Source organism: Hemibagrus wyckioides, linkage group LG23, assembly GCF_019097595.1.
Source record: "Hemibagrus wyckioides isolate EC202008001 linkage group LG23, SWU_Hwy_1.0, whole genome shotgun sequence".
Lineage (NCBI taxonomy): Eukaryota > Metazoa > Chordata > Actinopteri > Siluriformes > Bagridae > Hemibagrus > Hemibagrus wyckioides.
Window position 1 is genome coordinate 20,819,350 of NC_080732.1, and position 14,639 is coordinate 20,833,988.

A 14,639-nucleotide genomic window follows, 5' to 3' on the forward strand; every position below is an offset into this window, starting at 1 on the left:
AATAAACATTACTCCTTGACTGTTTTTAACACTTTCCCTTCATTGAGGGCCCTTTGTCCTCTGTGCATCTGCAAATGCACACAGATGCTGGACGTATCAGAGTGGTCAGAGGAAGTCGATTCAAAATCAGGACAGAAACAGACCACTGGTCAGATCACTTCCACGTAAATGGCCGAGTCAGAGTCAGCGGTGAGCGACAGCTGTCTGTCTCTCTCCATCTGTTCTGCAGTAATCTGTCTGTCTCTCTCTCGTCTCTCTCGTCTGGCTCCTCTCCTCTGTCTCTTATGAGTCTGAAATAATAAGTGGGAGTGTTATTCAGTGTGTGTGTGTGTGTGTGTGTGTGCGCGTCTGTGTGTGTGTACCTGTGTTGTACGGATGAAACAGGGTGTACAATTCTGGTAGATGAGTTGGTAGCTCCCATTGGTATAGATGTGTGTGACCTCAGAGCAGTTGATGTACAGAGGAGTGCGCTCCTGATACACACTCATAGCACTGGGGTAGACAGCCGGGGCACAGCCAATCCCCTGCCTCCTCCTGAGCACAGGCCAAAGCAGAGCAAAGGTCAGGGGTCAATTAGCCCTCATTAAATGAAACAGATCATTACTGCAGGTATGCTGACCCTTTAATACACTCTGGAATGACCCGAGTCTCACCTTCCAGTCCTACGGCGGCACAAACACACACACAAAGGGAGTGTGATGAAGAGGAGGATGAAGAGCAAAACACTGAATCCCACTGAGATCAGAGGCTGCACGACACTGTCTACACACACACACACACACACACACTATTACACTCAGCATTACTGGAGCCCTCCTCCTCACCAGGAACAGAAAGGAGCTGGAGTTTTAAGCATAAATACATGAGCCTGAGCTTTCATTTAATAATAATAATAATAATAATAATAATAATAATAATAATAATAATAATAATAATAATAATTGATCTGTTTGTGTTTGGTTGATTGGTAATTTGAGCAGTGTGTTTGAGGTGTTGATGATGTTGTGTTTCCCTCGACAGATTCAGAGTGTGTGTGTGTTCCCCATGTGGTCAGTGATGTAACGGAAAGGAAAGATTCAGTTTCACTTCTCTAATCATTTACTCTCCTTCACACAGACCTGAGGAACACACACTCTATAAGATCAAAGATTATAATAAATGGATTTATAACACACACACACACACACACATACAGTGTGTGACACTAACACATACACACACACACACACATACACTGCGACACACACACACACACACACACTGCAACACATATACACTGTGAAACACACACACACACACACACACATGCACACACACACATACCTTCCCCTCTCTGAAGTTGAAGTGTGTGTGTGTCGTTGCCCAGACGGTTGAAGGCGTAGCAGGTGGTGTGTAGTGGTGTGTGTGTGTGTCCCCGCAGTGTCTCCTGCACTGTGTGGTGTGTGTGTGATGACGTGGTGTTGAAGCTGAGTGGAGGGACGCTGCCATTTACACTCCAGGTGACGAGGGGGTGCGGATTTGCGTCTACAACACACAGACACTCCTGCACCTGAGCTGTCCACACACACACGGATGCATTCCACAGAATCAGAGGGCCATCTGCATCACACACACACACACACACACACACACACACACACACATACATTACTTATTTTACTATATAAACTTATTTAGAATAAATCCACTATGTATTTATGTTGTATATGTGTGTGTGTGTGGGTATTACTTACACTGCACATTGAGATGAGTGGGCGGAGATGTTGCGTGTCCCAGGGCGTTGTGGGCAGTGCACTGTACACGTGTGTGTCGTGTGACATTGTGTATCCGAATAGAGTGTGTGTGGTGGGGGAGGGGCAGCATGCTGCTGGAATGTGTGTAAGACCACTGGTACTTGATGACAGGGGGATCAGCTTTACACACACACACCAGCTGAACACTGCCCCCCTCCCTCACCTGCACTGTGTGGACTTCCACTGACACGTCCATTGGGGGGACTGAAGACACACACACACACACACACACGCACATTAACAGATGGCTAAGGTTTAGCATCTTAGCAGCTAGCATGCAGGATGTGAGTGGTGTGCACACATACAGTGGATGTTCATGTTGGTGACGCTGCTGCTCTTCCTGTTACCATGGTGATGGGCATCACATCTGATCCGTGGCTTCACCAGCTCAGATGGTGTGAAGGACAGAGACGAGATGAGTAAGGTCGTCTCCCCCTCGGTCTGCACCCTTTCTGTCCCTCTGTCTTCTCCTGCCCCATCTGCACCCCCCCTCTCCCACACCCATAGCAGACGAGGGGTCACCAACGGGCAGTCGATCCTCACTGAGCAGTTCAGGACCACCGTCTGCCCCAACACCACAACGGGGGGAACGCTCAGCTCTGGCTTCTCGGGGATGCCTGCTGACGAGACGTGAGAAGTCTAAACCACACGATGGACAGAAACGTCTCTCTGAGATATGAGGAGAATGTTAAAAAACGGGCCTGAGATTAAAGCGGTGGTATGTAACACGCAGTATGCTGAAGGAAAAGCCTGAGATTAAAGTGGCGGTATGTAACACACAGTATACTGAAGGAAAAGCTTGAGATTAAAGCGGTGGTATGTAACATGCAGTATACTGAAGGAAAAGCCTAAGTATTAAGTGTGATGTAGAGAACTCTACTGTGTTTGTTGTTTCCAAAATCTAACAGATATAGAAAAGACAGGAAACCAGACAGAGTGACCCAAGAGATTGTGAGAGGTACTGATTTCAGCTCACCTGTGACAGAAACCTGGACACGCTTGGCTCTGCCCCATGACCCGTGGCGTTCCCTCAGCTCCAGCTCATACACGTCGGTGTCACCGGTGCTGACGTCAGACATGGTGAGGGAGCAGTTTCCCGAACTCAGATCTCCGTTCAGGGTAATGCGTCCTCTGAATCTGCTCTCTATCTGGTCGGCCTGGTCACTGCTGAACGCCGTATGACGGCGTGACCGCATTCTAGAGGGGCGGTATCTCAGCCGGACGGCCACGCCCACACCGGAACCATTGGCAGATGGAAATGAGCAGGAGATCAGAGCACACGAGCCCTCGGTGGCATATACGTGGTCCGGGCTGGTGGGCACTAGCCTGGCCCTCACACTCCAGCACAAACACACTGGAGATGTGTGTACACAAACACACACACACACATACACACACAAATGTGAGATGGGGAACAGAAGTGCACATCAGCGGATCTGTAAAGCTCATACAGAGGAAGTGGATAACTGGATCATGTCAGGGCATGAGACGACTCCAACAACACAAAAAGAAACACACCAACAACACACAAAGCAACAACACACCAACAACACAAAAATTTGGGAATAAATCAGGGTGTCTACGAGGGAATCAGGGTGTCTATGTGTCTGTCCATCTGTCTGAAAGTTCAGAGAGTCTCAGTGATACAGAGCTCTGAGATGAGCGATTCATTATCCTGGTCTGGATCCGGAGACTATCCCAGAAAAACTGGGCAGAAGGGGATAAGTCACACTAAATGCTACATAAATCCATTGTAAGACACATTCACATACTCATACACACCTGAGTGCCACTCCACCTACTTACAGGTGCCTACATAAATCTGGACAATGGGATTAAACTGGGATTAAACCGGAGAATCCAGAGGAAACCCATGAAATCCCACAGAGACAAAACCTTCACTCAGGATCAGACTGAGGAACCTGGAGCTGTGAGGCACCAACATTACCCACTGTACCACTGCAGTGCCCCATAATCAAAATAACAATTACAATATTAATAAAAATAAAGGAGAAGGAAAATAATCACACACACACACACACACACGTCTCTGTAACATCTGATTTCCTTGTTTAATTCAACCATTCCTGCTACATACACTAATTAGATACATACACACACTCTTCCTGAGGTTGTATGTGTGTGTGTGTGTGTGCGTGTTATATTCATTTAAAAACTGGACCAGCATCAGATCTTGATCGTGAAGACAAAAAACATAGTCTTACCAAACACAGCAGTTGTGATGAAGATCATACTGTATTGAGCCGCCTGTACATGTGTGTGTGTGTATGTCTTATCAGTAATGAAACATTTTCCTCTCTGACTAGGTTCAAAGAGGAACTACATAAATCGCTGCAAGTTTCCGCTGAATCTCTTTCTGTCTCTGTCTCTCTCTGTCTGTCTCTCTCTCTCTGTCTCTCTTTGAGTCTATCTCTCTCTTTGTCTGTCTGCCTTTCTCTCTCTATCTGTCTGTCTCTCTCTCTCTCTCTCTCACATGCACACACACAAGCACACACATATAAGGCTATTTTGATCAGTGTGTGTGCGCATGCATACATGCGAGTGTGTGTTGTGTAAGAGCTCATGTGAGTTAGTGAATCAGCATCAAGTCTTGAGTTGATTTTTTTTGGGAAATCAGAGATAAACACTGGGAAGTCTACAGAAGCTTGCACTACACGACACTACACTACACTACACTACACGACACAATATTACACGACACTACACGACACGACACGACACTACACTACACTACACTACACTACACCACAATACACCACACTACACCACACTACACCACACTACACGACACGACACGACACTACACTACACCACACTACACCACACTACACCACACGACACTACACTACACCACACTACACGACACGACACGACACGACACTACACTACACTACACTACACCACACTACACCACACTACACCACACTACACCACACGACACTACACTACACCACACTACACCACACTACACCACAATACACCACACTACACCACACTACACCACACTACACCACACTACACCACACTACACCACACTACACCACACTACACCACACGACACGACACGACACTACACTACACTACACCACAATACACCACACTACACCACACTACACCACACGACACGACACGACACGACACGACACTACACGACACGACACTACACGACACGACACTACACGACACTACACGACACTACACGACACGACACGACACGACACTACACGACACTACACGACACTACACGACACTACACGACACGACACTACACTACACTACACCACAATACACTACACTACACGACACTACAATACACCACACTACACCACACTACACCACACAACACGACACTACACGACACTACACGACACTACACGACACTACACGACACTACACTACACTACACTACACCACAATACACTACACTACACTACACGACACGACACTACACGACACTACACGACACTACACGACACTACACGACACGACACGACACTACACTACACCACAATACACTACACTACACGACACTACAATACACCACACTACACCACACTACACCACACGACACGACACGACACGACACTACACTACACCACAATACACTACACTACACGACACTACAATACACCACACTACACCACACTACACCACACTACACCACACGACACTACAATACACCACACTACACTACACTACACCACACGACACGACACTACAGTACACGACACTACAATACACTACACTACACTACACTACACTACACTACACTACACCACACTACACCACACGACACGACACGACACGACACGACACTACACTACACCACAATACACTACACTACACTACACTACACTACACCACACTACACCACACTACACCACACGACACGACACGACACGACACTACACTACACCACAATACACTACACGACACGACACTACACAATATTACACGACACGACACTACACTACACTACACCACAATACACTACACTACACTACACTACACCACACTACACCACACTACACCACACGACACGACACGACACTACACTACACTACACCACACTACACCACACGACACGACACTACACTACACTACACTACACTACACTACATTACACTACACTACACTTCACTACACTACACTACACTACACTACACTACACTACACCACACTACACCACACTACACCACACGACACGACACTACACTACACTACACTACACTACACTACATTACACTACACTACACTTCACTACACTACACTACACTACACTACACTACACTACACCACACTACACCACACTACACCACACGACACGACACTACACTGCACTACACTACACTACACTAAACTACACTACAATACACTACACTACAATACACTACACGACACTACACGACACTACACTACACCACAATACACCACAATACACTACACTACACCACAATACACTACACTACACCACACCACACGACACGACACGACACTACACTACACTACACTACACCACAATACACTACACGACACGACACGACACGACACGACACTACACTACACTACACTACACCACAATACACTACACGACACGACACGACACGACACTACACTACACTACACTACACTACACTACACTACACGACACGACACGACACGACACTACACGACACCACAATACACTAAACTACACTACACCACAATACACTACACTACACTACACTACACCACACGACACTACACGACACGACACGACACGACAATACACCACACTACACTACACTACACCACAATACACCACACTACACCACACTACACCACACTACACCACACGACACGACACGACACGACACTACACTACACGACACTACATGACACGACACTACACTACACTACACTACACTACACGACACGACACTACAATACACTACACTACACCACACCACACCACACTACACCACACGACACGACACTACACCACAATACACGACACTACACTACACCACACCACACGACACAACACGACACGACACTACACTACACCACAATACACTACACCACACTACACCACACGACACGACACGACACGACACGACAAGACACTACACTACACCACAATACACCACACTACACCACACGACACGACACCACACGACACCACACGACACGACACTACACCACAATACACTACACTACACTACACCACACCACACGACACAACACGACACGACACGACACGACACTACACTACACCACAATACACTACACTACACTACACCACAATACACCACACTACACCACACGACACGACACGACACGACACGGCACGACACTACACTACACGACACTACAATACACTACACTACACCACACTACACCACACGACACGACACGACACAACACGACACTACACTACACTACACCACACTACACGACACCACACGACACGACACGACACTACACTACACCACAATACACTACACTACACTACACTACACCACACTACACCACACTACACCACACTACACCACACGACACGACACGACACTACACTACACGACATGACACTACAATACACTACACCACAATACACCACACTACACCACAATACACTACACGACACGACACGACACCACACTACACCACACGACACGACACGACACGACACGACACGACACTACACGACACTACACTACACCACAATACACTACACGACACGACACGACACGACACTACACAATATTACACGACACGACACGACACTACACTACACTACACCACACTACACCACACGACACGACACTACACTACACCACAATACACTACACTACACTACACTACACTACACCACACTACACCACACGACACGACACGACACGACACTACACTACACCACACTACACCACACTACACCACACGACACGACACTACACTACACCACAATACACTACACTACACTACACTACACTACACTACACTACACCACACTACACCACACGACACGACACGACACGACACGACACGACACTACAATACACTATACTACACCACAATACACCACACTACACAACAATACACTACACGACACGACACTAGACGACACGACACGACACCACACTACACTACACTACACTACACCACACTACACCACACGACACGACACGACACGACACTACACTACACGACACTACACGACATGACACTACAATACACTACACTACACCACAATACACCACACCACACTACACCACAATACACTACACGACACGACACGACACGACAAGACACGACACGACACAACACGACACGACACTACACTACACCACAATACACTACACCACACTACACCACACTACACCACACGACACGACACGACACGACACGACAAGACACTACACTACACCACAATACACCACACTACACCACACGACACGACACCACACGACACCACACGACACGACACTACACCACAATACACTACACTACACTACACCACACCACACGACACAACACAACACGACACGACACTACACTACACCACAATACACTACACTACACTACACCACAATACACCACACTACACCACACGACACGACACGACACGACACGGCACGACACTACACTACACGACACTACAATACACTACACTACACCACACTACACCACACGACACGACACGACACAACACGACACTACACTACACTACACCACACTACACGACACGACACGACACGACACGACACTACACTACACCACACTACACTACACTACACTACACTACACCACAATACACCACACTACACCACACTACACGACACGACACGACACGACACTACACTACACGACATGACACTACAATACACTACACCACAATACACCACACTACACCACAATACACTACACGACACGACACCACACTACACCACACGACACGACACGACACGACACGACACTACACGACACTACACTACACCACAATACACTACACGACACGACACGACACGACACTACACAATATTACACGACACGACACGACACTACACTACACTACACCACACTACACCACACGACACGACACTACACTACACCACAATACACTACACTACACTACACTACACTACACTACACCACACTACACCACACGACACGACACGACACGACACTACACTACACCACACTACACCACACTACACCACACGACACGACACTACACTACACCACAATACACTACACTACACTACACTACACTACACTACACTACACCACACTACACCACACGACACGACACGACACGACACGACACTACAATACACTATACTACACCACAATACACCACACTACACAACAATACACTACACGACACGACACTAGACGACACGACACGACACGACACGACACCACACTACACTACACTACACTACACCACACTACACCACACGACACGACACGACACGACACTACACTACACGACACTACACGACATGACACTACAATACACTACACTACACCACAATACACCACACCACACTACACCACAATACACTACACGACACGACACGACACGACACGACACGACACGACACGACACGACACGACACCACACTACACTACACTACACCACACTACACCACACCACACGACACGACACTACACTACACCACAATACACTACACCACACGACACTACACTACACCACAATACACCACACTACACCACACTACACCACACTACACCACAATACACTACACGACACGGCACGACACTACAATACACTACACTACACTACACTACACCACACCACACCACACCACACGACACTACACCACACGACACTACACGACACGACACTACACGACACTACACTACACTACACCACAATACACTACACTACACTACACGACACTACACCACACGACACTACACTACACCACACTACACCACACTACACGACACGACACTACACTACACTACACTACACTACACTACACTACACCACAATACACTACACCACACTACACCACACTACACTACACTACACCACACTACACCACACTACACCACACTACACCACACGACACGACACGACACTACACTACACTACACTACACCACACTACACCACACTACACCACACTACACTACACTACACTACACCACACTACACTACACGACACTACACTACACCACAATACACCACACTACACCACAATACACGACACGACACGACACGACACCACACTACACCACACGACACGACACGACACGACACGACACGACACTACACGACACTACACGACATGACACTACAATACACTACACTACACCACAATACACCACACTACACCACACCACACCACACCACACGACACTACACCACACGACACTACACGACACGACACTACACGACACTACACTACACTACACCACAATACACTACACTACACTACACGACACGACACGACACGACACTACACTACACCACACGACACGACACCACACGACACTACACCACACGACACGACACCACACGACACTACACTACACTACACTACACGACACGACACCACAATACACTACACTACACGACACGACACGACACGACACGACACGACACGACACGACACGACACCACACTACACTACACTACACCACAATACACCACACTACACCACACTACACGACACGACACGACACGACACTACACTACACGACATGACACTACAATACACTACACCACAATACACCACACTACACCACAATACACTACACGACACGACACGACACCACACTACACTACACTACACCACAATACACCACACTACACCACACTACACCACACGACACTACACGACACGACACGACACGACACGACACGACACGACACTACACTACACCACAATACACTACACGACACGACACGACACGACACGACACGACACTACACAATATTACACGACACGACACGACACTACACTACACTACACCACACTACACCACACTACACCACACGACACGACACTACACTACACCACAATACACTACACAACACTACACTACACTACACTACACTACACTACACCAAACTACACCACACGACACGACACGACACGACACTACACTACACGACACGACACGACATGACACTACAATACACTACACTACACCACAATACACCACACTACACCACACGACACGACACGACACGACACTACACGACACGACACTACACTACACCACAATACACTACACGACACGACACTACACGACACGACACGACACTACACTACACGACACTACACAATATTACACGACACGACACGACACGACACTACACTACACGACACTACACAATATTACACGACACGACACGACACTACACGACACGACACGACACTACACTACACGACACTACACAATATTACACGACACGACACGACACGACACGACACTACACCACACCACCACACACTACAATACACTACACTACACGACACGACACGACACGACACTACACGACACGACACTACACGACACGACACTACACGACACGACACTACACGACACGACACTACACGACACTACACGACACTACACGACACGACACTACACTACACTACACCACAATACACTACACTACACGACACTACAATACACCACACGACACTACACGACACTACACGACACTACACGACACGACACTACACTACACCACAATACACTACACTACACGACACTACAATACACCACACTACACCACACTACACCACACGACACTACAATACACCACACTACACTACACTACACGACACTACACGACACGACACGACACGACACGACACTACAGTACACGACACTACAATACACTACACTACACTACACTACACTACACTACACCACACTACACCACACGACACGACACTACACGACACTACACTACACTACACCACAATACACTACACGACACGACACGACACTACACTACACTACACCACAATACACTACACGACACGACACGACACGACACGACACGACACTACACTACACCACACGACACGACACTACACTACACCACACTACACCACACGACACGACACTACACTACACCACAATACACTACACTACACTACACTACACCACACTACACCACACTACACCACACGACACGACACTACACTGCACTACACTACACTACACCACACGACACGACACGACACGACACTACACTACACTACACTACACCACACGACACGACACGACACGACACTACACTACACCACAATACACTACACTACACTACACTACACTACACCACACGACACGACACTACACGACACGACACTACACTACACTACACTACACCACACGACACTACACGACACTACACCACAATACACTACACTACACTACACGACACGACACGACACTACACGACACTACACCACAATACACTACACTACACTACAATACACGACACGACACGACACGACACTACACGACACCACAATACACCACACTACACTACACTACACCACAATACACTACACGACACTACACGACACTACACGACACTACACTACACCACAATACACTACACTACACTACACTACACTACACTACAATACACTACACGACACGACACGACACGACACGACACTACACGACACTACAATACACTACACCACAATACACCACACTACACCACAATACACGACACGACACGACACGACACGACACGACACCACACTACACGACACTACACTACACTACACCACACCACACTACACCACACTACAATACACTACACCACAATACACCACACTACACCACAATACACGACACGACACGACACGACACGACACGACACTACACGACACTACACTACACCACAATACACTACACGACACTACACTACACTACACGACACTACAATACACTACACTACACCACACCACACCACACTACACCACACGACACGACACGACACGACACGACACGACACTACACCACAATACACTACACGACACTACACCACACTACACCACACGACACGACACGACACGACACGACACTACACTACACCACAATACACTACACTACACTACACCACACGACACGACACGACACGGCACGACACTACACTACACACACTACACACACTACACTACACCACACCACACGACACGACACTACACGACACGACACTACACTACACCACAATACACTACACTACACTACACCACACTACACCACACTACACCACACGACACGACACGACACGACACTACACTACACCACAATACACTACACGACACGACACTACACAATATTACACGACACGACACGACACTACACTACACCACAATACACTACACTACACTACACTACACCACACTACACCACACTACACCACACGACACGACACGACACTACACGACACTACACTACACCACAATACACTACACGACACGACACGACACGACACGACTCGACACTACTCTAGACCACACTACACGACACCACACCACACTACACGACACTACACTACACTACACGACACTACACACACTACACTACACTACACTACACCACACTACACCACACTACACCACACGACACTACACTACACGACACTACACGACACTACACTACACTACACTACACTACACCACACTACACCACACGACACGACACGACACGACACTACACTACACACTACACTACACTACACCACACTACACCACACGACACGACACTACACCACACCACACTACACTACACTACAATATACCACACCACACTACAATACACCACACTACACCACACGACACGACACGACACGACACGACACTACACTACACCACAATACACTACACTACACTACACTACACTACACCACACCACACGACACGACACTAGACGACACGACACGACACGACACGACACCACAATACACTACACTACACTACACCACACTACACCACACGACACGACACGACACGACACTACACTACACGACACTACACGACATGACACTACAATACACTACACTACACCACAATACACCACACCACACTACACCACAATACACTACACGACACGACACGACACCACACTACACTACACTACACCACACTACACCACACCACACGACACGACACTACACTACACCACAATACACTACACCACACGACACTACACTACACCACAATACACCACACTACACCACACTACACCACAATACACTACACGACACGGCACGACACTACACGGCACGACACTACAATACACCACACCACACCACACGACACTACACGGCACGACACTACAATACACTACACTACACTACAATACACCACACCACACCACACCACACGACACTACACCACACGACACTACACGACACGACACTACACTACACTACACCACAATACACGACACTACACCACAATACACCACACTACACCACACGACACGACACTACACTACACCACAATACACCACACTACACCACACTACACCACACGACACGACACTACACGACACTACACTACACCACAATACACTACACTACACTACACCACAATACACCACACTACACCACACGACACGACACGACACGACACGGCACGACACTACACTACACGACACTACACTACACCACAATACACTACACCACACTACACCACACGACACGACACGACACGACACGGCACGACACTACACTACACGACACTACACTACACCACAATACACTACACTACACTACACTACACCACAATACACTACACTACACTACACTACACCACACTACACCACACTACAC

The 14,639-nt window shown here is 47.9% G+C and overlaps 1 protein-coding gene across 2 annotated transcripts in view; it reads right to left on the minus strand.

Annotated features, from left to right (window-relative positions):
• Positions 1–4,321, minus strand: part of LOC131344430 (myelin-associated glycoprotein) — a 5,463-nt gene extending 1,142 nt beyond the window's left edge. Inside the window, exons 1-8 of one of the 2 annotated variants that reach the window (XM_058376733.1) lie at positions 4,019–4,321; positions 2,770–3,147; positions 2,099–2,413; positions 1,734–1,997; positions 1,324–1,599; positions 654–762; positions 363–534; positions 1–290 (exon numbers count right to left, since the gene is read on the minus strand). The exon at positions 1–290 is cut by the window's left edge and continues 1,142 nt beyond it. In XM_058376733.1, the coding sequence (XP_058232716.1) occupies positions 150–290; positions 363–534; positions 654–762; positions 1,324–1,599; positions 1,734–1,997; positions 2,099–2,413; positions 2,770–3,147; positions 4,019–4,046 (1,683 nt within the window). In that variant the 5' untranslated portion in view covers positions 4,047–4,321 and the 3' untranslated portion in view covers positions 1–149. The remainder of the gene's footprint in view (positions 291–362; positions 535–653; positions 763–1,323; positions 1,600–1,733; positions 1,998–2,098; positions 2,414–2,769; positions 3,148–4,018) is intronic. The other variant, XM_058376734.1, reaches the window with a different exon arrangement.
• Between the last annotated feature and the right edge of the window lie 10,318 nt (positions 4,322–14,639).